This window comes from Actinia tenebrosa, unplaced genomic scaffold (genome assembly GCF_029948245.1).
Source record: "Actinia tenebrosa isolate PJP-AT-01 unplaced genomic scaffold, QUT_ActTen_1.0 PGA_scaffold9__36_contigs__length_13948895, whole genome shotgun sequence".
NCBI classification, from domain to species: domain Eukaryota; kingdom Metazoa; phylum Cnidaria; class Anthozoa; order Actiniaria; family Actiniidae; genus Actinia; species Actinia tenebrosa.
Genome location: NW_028292586.1, coordinates 2,390,325 through 2,410,355, shown reverse-complemented (window position 1 = coordinate 2,410,355; position 20,031 = coordinate 2,390,325). Strand labels below are relative to the sequence as shown.

Sequence of the window (20,031 nt, the reverse complement as noted above, 5' to 3'; positions counted from 1 at the left end):
GGTTTGCATTGGGCTGCCTGTGGTGGATATTCGAACGGATGAGTTTGTTTTGGGCTGCCTGTGGTGGAGATTTTAAATTCCTACTAAACGTATCATTCATTTTAATTTTTCCAATTTTTGGAGGTGGGTTACATATAAGTGGGCTATAAATAAGTGTAACCTTTTTAATATTTTGGCGGGTTTTTTGGTTTTATTTAATGAAATAGAGAAGTTAAAATTATTTAGTAAATCCAAAACTTTACCCCCTTGGTCCCCCAGTGGGATATTTTTGTTCGCTTCCAGTCTCCTCTCGTTAAAACCTTCCCATAATGCTTTGTGAGTGACCGAGCGCGAAAACATGGCGGAGGAAGTGAAAAAATATGCGAGTCGTTGACTTGACTTTGAACATCGTTTACTTCATTTTTGACCATGGGAGATTTAGACAGCGACTCATTCCCTGAAAGAAAAGTCGAGGTTAGTAACTAGGAATCATAAAATATGTAATTCACGAGATTTTCAACTTTTTAAACAAGTTTTTAGAACTTAACAATTCTTGTCAAACGTCATTTCTTCTCGATTTTTATACTGAATTTGTAACAATTGCTTTACATTTTGATATATTTTACACTTTTTCACTAGCTTTATGTTGTTTTATTAGGATTTTTACTTCAAACAGCTGAAAAAACTTCAAATATTTGATTCGCCCGAGGGTGGCCTTCCACTTGCTAGGACCAGCCTACTTGCGGTGTCTAATAAGCATGGGTTGTGCTTTGTTGGGTGTCCTACTGGTACGTATATCCTTAGTAAAAATTATCATTAACATTATTACCCTCACCTTTATTATTATCTTGAGTCACTACCATCACCAATTACCATCATTACTCATTACCATTATTATCACAACATTATCACCTCTCATCCTTAACAACATTATCACCACCATCAACATCACTCAACAACATCGCCACCATGCATCATTATCATCAACAGCATCTTCATCACAATACATCATCACCATCATATGCATCATTATCATTAACAGCATTATCATCACATTGCATCATCACCATCATCACCACCATCAACATCCCTCAACAACTTTGTCACCATGCATCATTATCATCAACAGCATCTTCATCACAATACATCATCACCATCATATGCATCATTATCGTCGACAGCACCTTCATCACAATACATCATCACCATCATATACATCATTATCATTAACAGCACCTTCATCACAATACATCATCACCATCATATGCATCATTATCATTAACAGCACCTTCATCACAATACATCATCACCATCATATGCATCATTATCATTAACAGCACCTTCATCACAATACATCATCGCCATCATATGCATCATTATCATTAACAGCATCTTCATCACAATGCATCATCATCTTTATCACTATTATCATCACCCAAAGTCATTATAGCCATATTTGATGACCATTTTCATCATTGATCACCAACATCATCACCATCACAATCATTGCCATTATCACTGTCATCATGACTCTCCATTATCATGATTATTTCCACCATTATCACTTACCATTATCGCCACAATAAACATCATCATCATCATAATAATAATAATAATAATAATAATGGGATTAACAGTGGATTCCACAGAGTGGCTCTTCCTCCACTGGATTCTAATTGGAATTTAGAAGTTGATTTTTGTGGAGTGAGGAAAACCGGAGAACCTGAAAAACCCTTGAAGCACAAGACAGAACCAACAAACAACTCAACTCACATACAACACTGATCTCATCTGCACTCCAACTCGGGTTGCATTGGTGAAAAGTGAGCGGTCTCACTGCTACGCCACCCATGCCTTCCATGATACAATTATTAATCACCAACAATATTACCTTTTTTTATGTACGTCCTATAACTCTTGACATAATAGGCATTGTTTTTATTTATAGGTGTTAAAATCATCAAGACAGATATAATTGGGAAGTTAAACCAACAGGATGAAAGAAATATCAATGCAGTAGGTAAGTAGGCCGTAATAAACAGCATAAAAGGTAATAATTTAAAAATAAAATAATAATAATAATAAAAGTTGATTAATAATAGTAATAAATGAATAATAATTAATTTTATTGAGAATAGCCGACATAATAATATTATTAACAGAAGGGCTAGAGTATAATACAATAGGCCCTTTGCAGAGCAAGGACGTGCTGGTTAATTCACTGAGAGCAAATGAATGAACATCTTGATTCCCATGGGTGAAATATACTGGTGAGCAAACAAACTTTCTACAACCTGTTTCGAGAGATCGTAATGGAATTGCATTTCATAACACACTGATTACAAATCGTTTCATTCAGTTCTTTACAAGTAGCTAAAAAGAATCACCAATTTAAAATAAAATAAAAAATCTTGCTCTCCAGTACAGACACCGTACAGTACGTGACCGTTAACTGCAAAGGGCCTATTCACCAATTTTCTTTCAAAAACACTGTCTTATGGCAGGGTTTAAAATAACGGCCGATCAGTTGCTGGTCATAATCACAGGCCAAACTATTTTTTTCTTAGTCATACCTCATTTCTGGCTAAATGTTACTGGTCACAATGACCAGCTAAGCAAAGATTTGACTAGACAAGTCCCAGTTCTGATATCAGTCTGTTATTTTAAGCCCTGTTTGGATTTCAATAACTGAATCGGTCTCTCTTTAGTTTCAGAATATCCATCAATATACATTGAAATTGGTGAAGCTGTGCGACATGTCGGCTTATCATGTGATAACATCACTCTTTCTGTCTGCTATGAAAAAGGCAATAATGTTATGTTTAGGGTGTATGACATTCCAACCATATGTTCGCAAGTAAGTTATTCTGCCATGGAAACCTGCATATGGCAGAACATGAGAGAAGTGTTAGGAAAAGCACAACACGTAGTGAAATGCATAATAATTATTAACACTTCTTGTGTGTCCTGCCAAATCTGCAATAATTGCTTTATAACTGCACAAAGCACAGCAAGCAAGTTTTAATTTCTATTTTTGAATTACTAAAGTTTTCGATATTCTGCAAACTCAGTCATTTCAATAGTATGTTGTGAAAATGGTTTTAACTGCCACCAGTCATAAATATAAAAGGTACCGACTTATAATTTTTGATTAACAGCAATGACAAACCAAATTTCAGCATGCAGCTTGTAACTACTGAGTTTGAAACCCTGAGTTCTTAGAATATTGAAAACCACTGTAAATCAAATTATGATAGCCCAAGATCCTTAAAACTTGCACTTGCAAATATTTTCATTTACATTGATGAAGGTCTTTGTTTAGACCGAAACAGCTATTTAAAAATTGTAAATTCAGTCAACAACTTGACAACTTTGATTTATGATGAAGAAAGTTCACATGGTTGTGCAGTTATAAAGCATGTGCCATCAACTTATCAGGAAGTAAGATTTATAACAGTTATTTTATCACCTTTCTTTTAGACTGGCTCTAAAGAAATGCTAGGAGAAGTTGCTCTTTCCAGTGATGGTGAGTTTGAAAATATCTTTTTTACAATAACTTACAAATTTCTCGCGCACTGATTGGTTATATTTTATCATCAATAAGACGACAGAGAGATAAAGCTGATGTCAATGAGCTCAAGCTCTTTCGTTGGAATAGGCTCGAGCGCGAGCTCTTTCATTGGTCGTTTTTGACGGCTACGCCTCGCAGATCTACACTACTTTGACAATGTGATAACGCAATTTATCGTCAATAAGAGGACAGACACATAAAAACTGATGTCTATTTGTTAAACTTTACTAATGACCCTCACCCTCGCCCCAAAAATATTGAACAAAATGTACCTGCCCTAAACGCAGTAGCCAGCCAATCGTGTGTCATATTTCTTGAAGTGTTCTATGAATGATTATATTTTTAGGGAGTTCGCTTGTCAACCTGCTATGGAATCCTGTCATTCCTAACATATTTGCAGCATGTCTTAGTAATGGTTCCGTTACCATGTGGGATATGAGTAATGCTAAGATAACCAAGGCTGGAGCTCTGCCTGTATCTACAAGAGCCACTGCAAGTAAGTATCAAAAATATCATAGTATAATAGAGCGAATGCAATTAAACCGTGAAATAAAATCAAACTAAATACTAACTAATAGTATCTATTTAGTGACTAATAGCTGCTATCACTCAACCAGAACATTCATCATACAAAGACAAATACACAAGAGACCATTTGTGTCTTTTGTTTGATAATATTCTGGTTGAGTGCAACTATTAGTCACTAAATAGATACTATTAGTTAGTATTTAGTTTGATTTTATTTCACGGTTTAATTGCATCAGCTCTATTTTCACTTTTCTTTGCTACAGTATGCTCAGCAGAATAAAAAAGCATTCTTATTAAAAGTACAACTAATGATAATGATGATTATGATTTGTGATATATATATATAGCACCCTTTCTATATGGATAATCAAAGGCACTTTACATTGAGTTATAAATTCCAGATTTCTTTTAATCAACTTACGAACATGAAAGGTGGTTAGTACGGCATGTAGGCACTGAGGGTGGTCACTGCCAGCGTTTTTTTACGCCCTCAGTGGTTCTTTTATGTCCCTCCGATATTGGTTAATTATGATGAAGTGTGGAGAGATGGAACTGCCATTTTAAGTGATCACCCAAGCCACAGGTTTTCTCAGCAGCTTGCTTTTGAGGGTTTTTTTTTATTGATTCTGGCTCTTGATAAATCAGACTTATATATCCAGGGTAACCAGAGAAAACCCTTGAATGGCATGAAAATAGCTTCATGATAAATGTTGACGTTATGTTTATCTTGTAGTTTGTTGGAGTCCAAAAGGCAAGCAAATAGTTGTAGGCCATAAGGATGGCCATTTGACTCAGTACTCCCCGGTGAGTAGTGACATTACAATCTTGATCACACTTGACTTGCTGGGATACCTGTGGTCTGGAGCCAAATCATTGAGGCAACCCAATCATTGGAAAAATTAGACCACCAATCTTGATAACTGTGTTTGGTATCCAGTAGTTGTTTGATTGCTGTATTTGGTACCCAGTTGGTTATATTCTGAAGAATCATACAAAAAAGCTGTTGGGCTACCTGTGGTAAGAAATCCACAGGAAACCCAATCAAGCATAATGTTTGAATTAATTGAGGAATAATAATCATTGGATAATAGTTAATAGTTCTGGGAAATTTTTAGGCTCTAGAAGTCAAGAAGGAGACACCTAGTCCAGAAATATTTAAAGACAGTCCCCGACAAGGTAAAAAAAGGTTTTTAAACTCAGGTGTTGCTAGAGCAAAATGTTGCAAAAATATGTTTATTAATAAATATGTTTGTTGCCATAGTAACCAGCATCTGTTGGATCAGCGCCGCTGTATTTCTTAATGTCTATACCACAGAAGAGGAAGGAGATATTCCACAGTGTGTTCTCGTTTGTAATGCTTTGGTAAGTAAGAGGGTTGCCATAGTAACCACATCATTTAGCACTGACTAATTGACTCAAAGCAAGGTAATAAGGTGTTATCGATATGTGTTATTAATACAGTAATCATGTGCCAAATCAGAGTAGATATGTACACAGTAGATACTGTTACAGATCTCAACAAGTGACCTCATTATTTCATTCCAGAAAACATCTCCAAAACAAACCATCAACTTTGATGACGTTTATTTTGGGATGAATGAAGACAGAGAAAAAGGGTTTTACACTACTCATTTGTTAGAATGGTAAGATGATTAAAAGTTATATGTAGCTATACGGTGTCAAGTTGATGTCTGACAAGCATATACCAGTATATTGGTGGGGATTGACTACGCTAATACAACAGATGTCACCAAACTGGGATTTCACACCAGATCAAATTTTTAGTGATGCATAAGAATATATGTTATATATGTTATATTGTACCCTTTGTTTTATTTTTTAGGAATGTTACCTTGTCAGTTTCTTGTAATGCATTCGAAGTTGCTGTTTTTGGAAATGAGGTAGTAATTTGTCACCATCATCGGTCATTACCATTATCACCATCTCCATTGTTGTCATCATCAATCATCATCATCATCAATCACTGTCATCAGAATCGTCATCATTATGATTATCAGTGTTGTGATTCTCCTATAAGTTTGATCTGGAGAGAGCCACAGTACCTAAATCATCATCATAGTTTAACATACCATATTTTTGTCTTTTGTTTCAAGGAAAAGTGGGAAAAATGGACATTTGAAGATGAGAAAAGAGCAGAGATGCCTTTGACCAGTGACAATGAAGAGACATATCCCATGGGGATGGCTATTGACCTTACATCTACTATTCCTATAGTGGAAAGTTAGTATACATTTCTGGGGTTGATCTAAACACAAGTCAGGGCATAGCTAACTCACACATTTAACCCTGAAACAACCTCTGGGTTGATCTAAGTCAGGGCATGGCTAACTCACAGATCGAACCCTGAAACAACCTCTTAGCTGATCTAAGTCAGGGCATGGCTAACTCACAGATCAAACCCTGAAACAACCTCTGGGCTGATCAAAGTCAGGGCATGGTTTACTCACATGACTTTTTTTTCTCCTTTCAGATGAGCACAGTTATCCTCCTGCCCCTCTCCTCCTCCTCTTGTCGACAGATGGTGTCTTGTGTCCTTTCTACATGATCAACAAGAATCCAAGGGCTAAACATGATATTGTAAGGCCAGCAGAGCCCCTACCTCCCCCGGGACCAAGACCCAAGATAGTGGGGGATGCACCGGTTTCAAGAAAAGCTCCAGAACAGCCAAGGGGTCAGCAACAAGCAGTCTTTCAAATTCCAAAAACTGCAGCAACTCTACCAAACACAGGCAAGCCTCTTAGAAATATAATATTGTATATATTTTATTTTAACCACTTTAAAGTCAGTCTACATTCTGAGAAACTGTGCCAGAATTCTTGAATATACAGACCAAGACCATTAGGCCAAGGTCTTTTTTTCAAAACCAAGAGCTCGTTGGCTCTTTTTGCTCCTTGAGCTTCCTGTGGTGAGGACAAAAAGTCTTGTTCATAGTTCTTCTCTGACATAAGATTTAACACAGGGATCCCAATAGAAAATATATGGAGTAGCCTGTGGAGAGGACTAAGACCAACTTTAGGCTAATAAATTGCTTTTTTACCATTTACTTTTCCTCGTTTTTTTTCAATTTATTTTTATTTCATTGTTATTCCTTTAAAAGGTCCTTATTTTTTAAAATTAAAAATAATGACCTTTTCAATCCAAAAACGTTTTTTTTTCCAATTTGAATAAATAACGTCCTTTTTTCATGTACTTAATAGCCAGTAGCAAACAAACCTTTTTTTCCCACAAGGGTAGCACTTAATAGCCAGTGGCTAACAAACCTGTGGCCCTCATTCCGTGATCGAATTGGAATTTAGGAGTTGATTTTTGCGGAGGGAGGAAAACCGGAGAACCCAGAAAACCCTCAAAGCACAGGAGAGAACCAACAAACAACTCAAATCATATACAACACCGAGCCTGGCGGGACTCAAACTCGGGTCGCATTGATGAGAGGCGAGCGCTCACACCGCTACGCCACCCGTGCTTGATGTGCATATAAACTCCAATTATTGTGCCATCAATTATACTAACAATTATTTCTGCTACCATCAACAGCACTTTCCCAACCTGCAACAAAACCTCTCCCAACAAGTTCCAGTTCCAGCCCTTTCTCTTTAACATCCTCCAGTTCCTCACAGCCAGCTGCCAATGCTGCTAGCAGTAAGCTGTTCAATTTCACCACACCCAGCACCCTTGATTTTACTACCACGCCTGTAAAACCTGTTACAACAGAGTCCAAAGCTGTAGCTTCTGATGGAGTCACATCAACAAATTTGTTTGCGAAGAAGAGTGACTCCATGGTGCCTCCAGGGAGTGGGTTTTCTACCTCTGGGTTTCCAATTGGGTTTACATCATCTGTTCCTCGTAAGTTTTCTTTGTATTAGTTTTTTATTGTAATGTATTTTTGTCCCTCTGCATTTTTTCTTCTTTTTGAAGATGATGGTGGTAGGTGCTGATGATAGTGATGATATGATCATTTGATGATGCTGGGAGCTGTCAGTGGTGATAAAGTTATAATGTTGATGATGTTGGTGGCGATGATGAAACTGATGATGATGCTAATAATTTGATATATAATTCACAATTATTATTATTCAAACATCACAGCCTCAACAGCTACACCAGAGAAGCCAACCTTACAGCTACCAACCTCAAAAACAAATTTTCAGAATTTGTTTTCACCTCAGCAACCATCATCTCTGCCAGGCTTGGAGAAACCAACTGTTGGATCACTTTTTAAACCCATGCTAACAACCCAACCTATAAGTGCCCCAAAAGAGACAGATTCTTTGAAGGACAGTGGATCACTTTTTAAACCTATGCCAACAACTCAACCTATGAGTGCCCCAAAGGAGACAGATGCTTTGAAGAACAGTGGATCACCATTTAACCCCGTGCTAACAACCCAACCTATAAGTGCCCCAAAGGAAACAGATGCTTTGAAGGACAGTGGACAAACTTTCAGGTCACTGCAAGTGGACCGAGAAAAGCAAGAGCAAATAAAGAAACAAGAAAAAATACAACTACAGCAGCAGCAACAACAACCAAGAGAGCAAGAACAACTACTTCAGCAACAACAACAAGAGCAGCAAATATTGAAACAGCAACTGCAACTGCAACTGCGATTACGCAAACAGGAGCAGGAACAATACCAACAGCGACTGCTGCAGCAGCAGCAACAACAACAAAGAGAGCAAGAACGACCACTTCAGCAACAACAACAACAACAAGAGCAGCAAGTATTGAAACAGCAACAGCAACTGCGATTACGCAAGCAGGAGCAGGAACAATACCAACAGCGGCTGCAGCAACAGGAGCAGAAACAGTACCAGCAACAACTGTATCAACAGCAGCAAGAGCAACAATTGCAACAACGCCAACTTGTGCAGCAACAGCATCAGCGCCAACAGGAGCAGGAACAGTACCAACAGCAAATGCAACAACACAAACCCCAGCAGCAGCAGCGCCAACTGCAGCAGGAGCAACTTGAGCAGCAACAGCTTGAACCAATGACCAAACAAATGTATTTAAATAAATGTATTAAATGTATTGATGAAGAGGTGAGCCATGGATTTGAACTACTTGATAAAACTTAATGACTTTGGAGTGAAGACCCTGTAGCATGTCAAGCATAGCCTGTACATACCCAGTATACCCTGTACATACCCAGCATACCCTGTACATATCCAAGCTCCCAGCTTTAAGTTTACTGGAAAGATTTTTTAATAACATATTTAAGGAGGCTGGAAAGAGTTTTGTGCCTTCACATAAGCCCAATAAAATTTGTTTGGAATAGTTCCCTCTTACAGAATTTTTCGAATTTTTCCTTAAGTTTTCAAAAACATAAACCAAAGCCATATGCAAAATTTGAAAAAAGAGTTGATTTTTTTTCCAATTTGAATATTAAAATTTCTGAGGACAAAATTTTCCTTTTGCATATTTTACAGCATTGGACTTGGAGCGCACGCGCACTCAAGAAAAACCATTTCGAGCCTCCTTAAACAAACCTCAGAATACTTAATCATTTTAATGTTGTTGATGGCATTAATGAAGAACCTGAATCTATTCCTGTTTCAGATTCAACTCATCAGTGAAGAATTGGAAGAGCTGGGGGAAAATGCGCACCAAATGAAAAACATGTGCTCTGAATTTGTTCAAAAAGAGGAACTGGAGAGACTGAGAGAGGAAACTGAGCTTGAAGCCAAAACGTGTGATGAGCTGAAAAAGATTGCAAAGGTAAGGTCTTTTTTCAGTGTTAGAGGCTTTATCCTCCCCACTGCTTAACAACCCCCCCACCAAATCAAAGTGGAGGTTGCAATAGAACTAGACAGCTACCATTCGTTGATTGCCAACTACTTCACCTCTCATCACCGGCGATTTCAGGATCAAATGAAAATCACTCATATTAATCTAGTGCAGAACAAAAGCCACCTGTTTAGTCAAAAGAACCTCTTACTTCAAAAATTACTGAATCCTCTACAATGAAGGGACCTTAAGAACTCTACTTTGCTTTATGCTGAATTCACCTTTTCGGCACTAGCCATCACGTGGTATAAATTGTGTTGGATTGTGTTATGGTCCCCAAGAAGTTCGGACATTGTTCTCGGATTTCTGTACAAATGTACTGACTTTAAATGAACTATTTACTTGGTTTGTTTAGTTCTCTAAATACAAGTAAAATATCATACTTCTAGCTTGATTGAAGCTTTTCTTACTGCTGTTAAGAGAGCTAACTAAAGAAATCTAAATTTTCTCTTTAAACTCAGTGAATTTGTATGGGAATCCAAGAACAATGTCCGAACTTTTTGGTGACCATAACACAATCCAACACAATTTATACCATGTGACGGCTAGCGCCAAAAAGGTGAATTGCTTTCAACGACATACACCGACTTTTATCAATTTGTATATATATTACATTATAAGTAATTAATGTTATTCCACTTTCTTATAAATAGGTTATTTTTTCTTTTCTCAATTCTCTAATTTATACTAATAGCTAATACATATAATTCAATTTTGTTTATGACATTTTTTCTAAGTATATTTTTATAATTTATTGTATATATACTTAACAAACTCATTAATATTTCATAAGGAAAACACAACAGAAATCAGGACCGTGAAGAGTTTTGTATTTCAGATACAGAATCCTGTTCATTTGCATAAACTTTAAGTTGGATTTCTTGGCCAAATTCACTTTAATTTTGAAAATTTTAGTGAAACACAAAGGAACTAACCTAGACGTTTGATAAGTCATATACAGTATTTGTGTCAGTGTTGTATCCGATATACAAACTCGAGGCATAGCCAAGAGAGTTTGTATATCGGATACAACACGGACACGAATACTGTATATATTACATATTTTTTTGTATATATATATTTTTTCTACTTAATAGTGATGCTGAGTGCAGGGATTGAACGAGAGACTCCACCCTTAATTCCCTTGATAGCCCAATTCTTTTGTCTAGCAGTATTCAGTATTTATTTTGCTTTCCTTTAGGATCATAACAGTGAGATCCAAGATGCTAAGAAGAAACTGCTCAGTTCGTTTGAGGTTCTTGAAGATGCAAGGTATGGCAATGTTTTATTTTTAGTTGTTTAAGGATTAACAACAGCATTGTCATCCATTCATGATGATTATCACCATCATCATTATTACTATCAACATTATCATCTCCATTATGACAGTCATCATCATTATCATCATCATTACCATCATCATCATCACCATCACAACCATTAGCATTATCACCACTATCCTTGTCATCATCATCATCATCATCACATTCATCATTATCACCATCACTTTCTTTATCATCATCAATATTGTCATCACAATCATCATTACCATTGTCATTACCATTGTCATCATCATCATCACCATCATAATCATCACTATCATCACAACCATTATCACCATCACCTTTTCTATCATCATCAATATTGTCATCACAATCATCATTACCATTGTCATCATCATCATAACACCACATCATCATGACCATCATCTTCATCATCACCACCATCATTATCATCATCACCACCATCATTATCATCATCATCATCAACACAACGCAATCATCATTACAAATATTCAATACTTTATTTTGATGAACATTTCTAGAGTTCGTCATCACAGAGCAAAGGATCGTCGCTATCTTCACCTGCTAAAGGTAAATATTACATAGACTTAAATCCTGCGATTCTTTTCCATTCCTTTCCATTATTTACAAAGTCCTCTTTCCATGCAAGCATATCTGGACATGTTTGGGCATGTATACCACATATGTTCCAAATCTTTGGAATCTCCATCACTGTCTCCTGAACTATTTCCTTGTTCTTCACAGTCTCGAGGTCTAGATCCAATGAATGCCAACAAGATGAAAACAATAAGAGAGCTTTATATGCATCTTGATAAGACACTTGGGTATGTATAAGGAATAGACCTTGCGTGTAATGTTTTCACATCTCAGACCATTTGTCATTCCCTTGAGAATAAGATGCTTTGTTTGAGCTATGTTCATTTTCATGTGTCTTCTCGTGTGCAACCATTAAACAAAGAAATGATATTCTAAGGAATGGGATGAGGTCTGGATTGGAAAAACGTTGTGCCCAAATTAAAGAGGTCTATAAGAGCATAAAAATACTGCATAAAATGGTCATGTCGCCAAGCCAGAAGTTCAGACAGTTATGGGCTGCAGGGGCAGGGAAGTGCTGGGGGAGGGGGGGGAGTCAAACACAGGTGGCGTGATGGTAAGAGTGCTTGCCTCGCACCAATGCAACCTGGGTTTGAGTCCCATCATGCTCGGGTTCTCTCCTGTGCTTGAAGTGGTTTTCTGGAATCTACAACTTTCCTCCCTCGGTAAAAATGAACTTCTAAATTCCAATTAGAATCCAGTGGAAGAAGAGCCACTCTGTGGAAATGCCATTGTTAATACCATTACCATCACCATCGCCATCACCATCACACCATTGCCATCGCCATCACCATTACCATAATCATTACCACTACCATCACAATGGCCTTACCATTTTGAATACAATTTACTTTGACAGTGAAGTCCATTTGGTTCTTGATGAAGAATGGAACAAAGAAAATGAAAGTCGAAAGTAAGTCTTTGTCTTATCTGGTTTCACTTGACGTCATTTCCTGTCTCGTGCGGAATGTTCATCAGCTGAATCACAAGTTTTCAATAGCATTCTTTCTGGCTGACAACACATGGTGGTCAACACTTGCCACCATTTGGCACAGATAATACATTTTCAAGTTCAGGTTTTTATCAGCTGAGTGAAACCCAGTAATGAAAAATACTAGTCTTAAAATAAAATACAGTTAAATTGTAAAAAATGATGCTCACACTTACACATAGGCTGGGTTTATTACAGAAAATCATATCTAACAATTCTTTGCTGAGGACAAATGGATTATTGGTGAATATTTACCGAATTGTGAATCACTGAGCCTGAGGGGAATGATTGTTGAATTATTTTGAGCAGTGATTATTGTCTGAGATTCACTGGTCACTCAACCAATCACAGGATGCAAAAATCTATATTCAACCCTAAAATTACATCTTACATCTTGGCATTTACGTCTTGTCTAAAGCCCAAACGAATGAAGGCAATTTTTTTCCGATTTTAATTTCACTTTTTACTTTTATCCAAACTGGGCACCCTGTGGCCAAGGAAGCATTGGATGACACTACACACAAACTATTCCATCAAGAGTGGATGTATATTTATTGTGTGGAAATGTTTTGTTTAAACAGTAAGATTCAGCGGCCAACAATGGATGCCGTCTACAGGACATTACAGGCTCATCAAAGAGTTTCTCAGGAACAGGTAATAAAAATTGTATTTCATTCTTTTTTCTCCCTCTTTTTTTTCTTCTATAAAAACGAAGCCACTCAGAATAGTCCCCTTCACAGTTCCCTGCGCCATCTTGAAAGGTAGCTGTACCTTTGCATCGAAGCGAGACGAACGGTGAGCTCGCAATGATAGAGACCTGTGAATAATTGTCCAAGGTGTTAAGGTGTTTTCTTCTTCAAAAATGTTGATGACAGATGTTGGTTATAAAACGACAGCCTTTATGTTTGCTGCTTTTCTGCACAATCCAAATATGGAATTATTGATCATACCATATATGGAGTGAGCTTTCTCTACTCCAACTTCGACACTAACATATAGAGTAAAGCTTGTTATGTACTGTGTGCTTCTTTCTTTAGTCTGTCAGGCTAGATAAAATTGCTGAGAAGATGAAGCGCAAGAAATTGTTATCCCTGTCTTGGAATAAACCATCAGCGAGCATCGTAAGCTCAAGGTATCTATTTTACCATTTGCTGTCAAAAATGCAACCAGAAAGAATCCTATTGTAGTAAATGACGTCAAGTGAAACCCAGCAATACAAGTACATTGACACATTAATGATAGATTTTTGTATGACTTACGAATTTTGATTTTTTTCAGGGAAAATATGAATGAACTGTCCTCTCTTGAGGGATCTATGAAAAGTCTTGATCTGGATACCACTGCACAATCATCAATCAAAGTGCCAGGTAAATTAACCTTTTTTTCTAGGGATCTTTAATAACCTCTGGAATGAACAAAAGAGTTGTTGGAGGAAATGTCCTGAAAGCTGGACTCATCTTAACTTGTGATTGGTATAAATGTGACTAGTTGATCATCGACAATGTAGGTAACAAGTGAATCAAGGGTTGCATAGTAGTAGTCCATCCACCTCTTACCCTTTGGGACTTAGATTTGATTCCTGGACTCTGGATCACATGTAAGAAGATCTTTTTAGGAGCAGGCGTAGCTCAGTTGGTTAGTGTTTGACCTTCAGAGCTTTGAGGTCCACGGTTCGATCCTTAGGATCTCCACGTCTGTTTCGACTTCTCTGTAATCCGTGTAGCTTCAGCTTTGAATACTCTTAAAACAGAGCACTAATGGAGAGAGGGGGTAAAGTGCGCACCGTCGGCTTCCATTGATAGCAGTTGAATTTCAACTGAAGGAACTACCGATGTAAAGTATAGGTACTTTACCTTTTTTTTTAGATCTGTCCCTTGATTTGAGATTCTTTATCCAAGTTCACTGGTCTCCCTCCCTCCACAAACTCCAAATCCCATTTCCAATAGGCCGTTTCCATGATGGCGTCATTTTACTTCCTCTACCAAAATGCTTTGTGAATTTTCTTTTTTATTCAAATTTGTATTCCCTGGGAACTGTATTCTCCCCATGGGAATAGTGAGACAATTGGTGCTATTTAACCTGAACAAAAGAAAATGTGCAAGGGAGTCTGCTAGTGGTAGTTTATGAAGTCACAATGCAAGACAGTGAACTATTAGATTTAATGGAAGTCGAAGAATAGGTACCACAGCTGCAAAATGTGCACATACTTCAACAACACCCTTATATTTCTTAAACTAACCTTAATATTTATATTTTCTAAATGGCCAACTGAGTTCGTTGCATTGTTGCTATAGATAACATTCCAGCCAACAAATCGGCCCAGCTTATCAACATGTTGAGAAAGCGACAGACCACACCAATCAGAAGAAGCGCTGTTGGTAAGGGCTGGCTTTTGCCTGTTTTGAAGTTTTTGATTTATTTTAGACTGATGCTGCTTCTGTAGTTTTTTTTTTATTGTGATGTCGACTTTGAAGCTGTTGTGGTAGTTAATCTTGTAAATTTCGAAGCTGTTGATTTGTTGATGATGCTGTTCTTGATTAGGATGATTCTGAAAATGATAGTACAGTAGTGATGATGATGACATTGATGATGCTATCAGCTGTCGATGATGCTATCAGCTGTTGATGATGCTATCAGCTGTTGATGATACTATCAGCTGTTGATGATACTATCAGCTGTTGCTGTTCTTGACTGTGATGGTGATAATCATGATGACAATGGTAATAATGATAATGATGGTGATTCAACAAGGATGATAATAATGACATCAGCTGTTGCTGTTCTTAAAGATTTGCTGTCGTTGCTGCTGCTACTAATAAGTATGATGTTATCACCATTATTATTGAAGTGGGACCCCCGAAGTTCGATGTTTCCTTCGCCAAATAGCATTTCAGCAACCGTCTATCAAAGAACTGAAATAAAAAAGACAATATCTAGAGGGAGATTCTAGACTGAATTCAATCTTTAAAATCCTCTAAAATCTTTAATTCAGTCCAAAATCTTCCTCAAGATATTTTTTCTTTGATTTCAGTTCTTTGATTGACTGGTTGTTGAAATGCTAGTTGGCAAACTAGACATCAAACTTTGAGGGTCGCACTTTAACGACAAGTAGTAGTAATGCTTTTGCTGGATCATGCTTTGAAGAATGACCTCAGTACATGTATTCACTACAAAAATTTAAAAAAATCATTTACTACTTACAGTCAGTCCAAATACCTCTCGTGCAAGACAAATCCAGAGAAGATTAGCAGAGCCAATAACAAACCTTTCACCACCAAGTCGCCAGGGACGCATTGTCTCTGAAACTCCTTTAGTCAAAAGTACAAGTGCAACTTTACCATTGTTTTCCTCTACACCTGCTGTACCTAGTGGCCCAGAAAAAGCCTTTGCGTTTGTAGAAATTGTTGGAGGAAAGTCAAGGGAGAGCAATATTAAAGAGGAAAATGCATACCAAACCAGTCGTGCAACTCATCCCTCGTTTTCCTCTACGTCTGCTGTGACTGGTGGCACAAGAGAAGCCTTCTCGTATGATGAAGGAAAGTCCAGAGAGAGCATTATCAAAGAAGAAAATGCATACCAAACCAGTCCTCAGTCTCCAGCTCTCTTCACTTCACTGGGTTCTACAAATGCATCCAAGGCGACAGGCGAAACATTGGGTTTTAGTGCTCGACCTCAAAGCATAGGGGCCCCAACACTTTCTACTGCAACTACTGGAGCACCACCTCGAATGACAGCGCCAAAACCAATTTTCGATAAAACTGGTCTTCTTCCCCAACGGACAGGAACTCCACCCCTGACAATTGCATCTAGCAATGCTGGAACATCTCAATCCACAGGATCCACTCAAATGTTCAAATTTACAGAACCAACTGGTACTCCAGTAGCACGAAGAACAGGAACACCTCCATTAAGTACAGGGGGGTTCAACATGGCCCCTCCAAGCTCAGACAAAAGCCTGGAAGGTTTTCCCTCAAGCTTTACCTCGAAGAGTTCTGTTAATTCTACAAAAGAAGCCGCTTTGAAGTTGCCAAGTGCTGGTCCTGGCGATAAGACAATTTTAAAGCAAATGCCCCAACAAACCCCAGTCAGTTCTACACGTGATATGCAAACAGTTACCCCTGCGGCTTTAGCAGCAATGAGTCGAGCAGAAGAAATGCGTGCAGAGAAAACCAATCTTGATCCTTCTGCGAGCATTGAGCCACGATCTATGGTCACCCATGGTCAGTCTGGAGGTGAAAGAGCACGAGATATTGAAAGTGAAAACAAAGCTGCAAAAAGTATCGCTGAAGAGGCTCTAAAACACTCCCAACTAGAGGCCGAGAAAGCTGGTTTCAAACCACAGAGTAGTACCGAGTTTGCCATTAAAGGCACTGAAAGTCCTAAGCCAGGTCCACCTGTGGTGACTGTGAAACCAGTATCTTCAAAAGATAAGATACAGCCTTCTAATTTGACAGTCAAACCTGTGCCAGTCCCAGCAACACCTTTGACCCGACCTTCCATAGTACCACCAGGCAGCTCTACCACAGCTTCTGGCTTTAGTTTTGGGACAGCGAAGGACACCGTACCTTTGAAGGAGAATTTAGGACAAGGTACAACAACCAAGCCTACTTCTTTCTCGTTTGCCGCATCTTTAAATACCAAGAAAGAAACAGAAACCATTCCTGCTGCATCTTTGGGTAGTGAAAGCAGCATTCAGCCGAAGAGTAGCCCACTAAACTCGGGGATCATAAAGCCTGAAGTAATATCCTCACCAGGAGTAAACCGACAGCTATTTAAAGACAGTTCCAACCAGATTAACAATAGCAACGGCCAGAAGGAGCAAGCAGATGTCCCACGAGATTTGCAGAAATTACCTGAAAGTGATACTCAAATAACAAAAGGAACCTCTATGGGATTTCAGTTGAATTCAAGCAAAGAGAATGTTCCATTTAGTGCACCAACTTCTACTTCTTCATCTAGTAAGCCAAACGAAGGAGCACCTTCTTTCGGATTTAAATTTGAATCACCATCTGGATCACCATCCTTTGGACCTGTCCCTGGAAAAGAAACTGCATCCTCTGTTTCTAGTGGAGTAAAGCCATTCAGTCCTGGTTCGGCTGCAGGTGGGGGGCTTACCTTTGGACCAACAAGCACTGCTGCGCCTTCTAATGTGTTCAGACCATTTGCTAACATTCAGACTACATCAAGTTCATCCCCGACATCTTCATTTGGTTCAATAACCATGAGTGCTACTGGCGTTACCACCCCAGGGTTATTCTCGTTTAGCACCAAAGACCCTTCCTCTACGATCTCTGCAACGTCATCCTCAGGTGCATCTTCTGGAGTTGGCATGTTTACTTTGACACCAAAGACCACTGCAGCATCATCCACAACTGTTACTGCTGTCACTTCTGCAGGAGTAATTGCTGCAACTTCATCAGAAGTAACATCCAGTCCATTCAGTAGTTTTACGTCTTCAGTTCAAGGATCATCACAAGGGGGCCTCTTGGGGTCATCAGCAGAAGCAGCAACGACAACACAAGGCAGAACCTTTAAAGGGGGGCTCTTTCAACAAGCAACAGCAACATCTTCTCAGGGAGGGACTCCTCAAGGGGGCCTTTTTGGAACAAAACTAGCAACTTTAACAGGAGGGACTTCTCAAGGGGACCTTTTTGGAACAAAACCAACAACTTCAACAGGAGGGACTTCTCAAGGGGGCCTTTTTCAACAAGCAACAACAACATCTTCTCAGGGAGGGACTCCTCAAGGGGGCCTTTTTGGAACAAAACCAGCAACTTCAACAGGAGGGACTTCTCAAGGGGGCCTTTTTCAACAAGCAACAATAACATCTTCTCAGGGAGGGACTTCTCAAGGGGGTCTTTTTGGAACAAAACCAGCAACTTCAACAGGAGGGACTTCTCAAGGGGACCTTTTTGGAACAAAACCAACAACTTCAACAGGAGGGACTTCTCAAGGGGACCTTTTTGGAACAAAACCAACAACTTCAACAGGAGGGACTTCTCAAGGGGGCCTTTTTCAACAAGCAACAACAACATCTCAGGAAGGGACTCCTCAAGGGGGCCTTTTTGGAACAAAACCAGCAACTTCAACAGGAGGGACTTCTCAAGGAGGCCTTTTTCAACAAGCAACAATAACATCTTCTCAGGGAGGGACTTCTCAAGGGGGCCTTTTTGGAACAAAACCAGCAACTTCAACAGGAGGGACTTCTCAAGGGGACCTTTTTGGAACAAAACCAACAACTTCAACAGGAGAGACTTCTCAAGGGAACCTTTTTGGAACAAAACCAACAACTTCAACAGGAGGGACTTCTCAAGGGAACCTTTTTCAACAAGCAACAACAACATCTTCTCAGGAAGGGACTCCTCAAGGGGGCCTTTTTGGAACAAAACCAGCAACTTCAACAGGAGGGACTTCTCAAGGAGGCCTTTTTCAACAAGCAACAATAACATCTTCTCAGGGAGGGACTTCTCAAGGGGGCCTTTTTGGAACAAAACCAGCAACTTCAACAGGAGAGACTTCTCAAGGGGACCTTTTTGGAACAAAACCAACAACTTCAACAGGAGAGACTTCTCAAGGGAACCTTTTTGGAACAAAACCAACAACTTCAACAGGAGGGACTTCTCAAGGGGGCTTTTTTGGAGCCCAAACATCAGATTCACAAGATGGCCTTTTTGGAACAACAACAACTTCACCAGGAGGGACTTCTCAAGGGGGCCTTTTTGGATCATCACAAGCTTCTCAAGGAGGAGGACTTTTTGGTGTTTCAACAACATCCCAAAGCGGAACAGGACAGTTTGGATCGCCTTCCTCCTCTTCCTCATCGGCATTTGGTCAACCCACTTTTGGTCAACCTGCTTTTGGTCAGTCTACAAGTACTGTTACTTCACCAACTTCATCTGCTTTTGGCCAGTCTGCATTTTCGAAACCTCAAGAAACGACCTCAACTGGTAAGAAAGTCTTACTTAGTTAACTATTTCCTTTATTTAAATGAGGCTAGACTTGAAACAATAATAATAATACAGATAAAATGAATCACTTATGAAAAAAGTTTAAGCAGTAGGTCGAGAGAACTCCCCTGAACAAAAAAGGTGCCTGCGATTCAAACTCCCTCATATTGAGTGCCTCAAGGCTTTCCTGGTCTTGTTACTGAGATAACACGTGACACCTCGGGATGAATGTAGCTTGCTGCAATTACAATTTTCTTTATCTATATTATTCCCTGGTTTTTTGTTGTTGTTTTTTTTCACCTTGATATCAAA

The 20,031-nt window shown here is 38.8% G+C and overlaps 1 protein-coding gene across 1 annotated transcript in view; it reads left to right on the top strand.

Annotated features, from left to right (window-relative positions):
* The first annotated feature begins 305 nt into the window (after window positions 1-305).
* LOC116300325 (uncharacterized) overlaps window positions 306-20,031 on the top strand; it is a 23,165-nt gene continuing 3,439 nt past the window's right edge. The window contains exons 1-25 of the mRNA XM_089025273.1: window positions 306-453; window positions 638-767; window positions 1,928-1,999; window positions 2,688-2,836; window positions 3,460-3,505; window positions 3,897-4,046; window positions 4,812-4,882; window positions 5,194-5,254; window positions 5,340-5,440; window positions 5,624-5,721; window positions 5,922-5,979; window positions 6,193-6,319; window positions 6,570-6,827; window positions 7,634-7,942; window positions 8,186-9,138; window positions 9,656-9,814; window positions 11,085-11,155; window positions 11,709-11,757; window positions 11,932-12,011; window positions 12,641-12,694; window positions 13,354-13,426; window positions 13,810-13,904; window positions 14,051-14,139; window positions 15,067-15,150; window positions 15,976-19,719. Coding sequence (XP_088881399.1) covers window positions 409-453; window positions 638-767; window positions 1,928-1,999; window positions 2,688-2,836; window positions 3,460-3,505; window positions 3,897-4,046; window positions 4,812-4,882; window positions 5,194-5,254; window positions 5,340-5,440; window positions 5,624-5,721; window positions 5,922-5,979; window positions 6,193-6,319; window positions 6,570-6,827; window positions 7,634-7,942; window positions 8,186-9,138; window positions 9,656-9,814; window positions 11,085-11,155; window positions 11,709-11,757; window positions 11,932-12,011; window positions 12,641-12,694; window positions 13,354-13,426; window positions 13,810-13,904; window positions 14,051-14,139; window positions 15,067-15,150; window positions 15,976-19,719 — 7,126 coding nt within the window. The 5' untranslated portion in view covers window positions 306-408. The remainder of the gene's footprint in view (window positions 454-637; window positions 768-1,927; window positions 2,000-2,687; window positions 2,837-3,459; window positions 3,506-3,896; window positions 4,047-4,811; window positions 4,883-5,193; window positions 5,255-5,339; window positions 5,441-5,623; window positions 5,722-5,921; window positions 5,980-6,192; window positions 6,320-6,569; window positions 6,828-7,633; window positions 7,943-8,185; window positions 9,139-9,655; window positions 9,815-11,084; window positions 11,156-11,708; window positions 11,758-11,931; window positions 12,012-12,640; window positions 12,695-13,353; window positions 13,427-13,809; window positions 13,905-14,050; window positions 14,140-15,066; window positions 15,151-15,975; window positions 19,720-20,031) is intronic.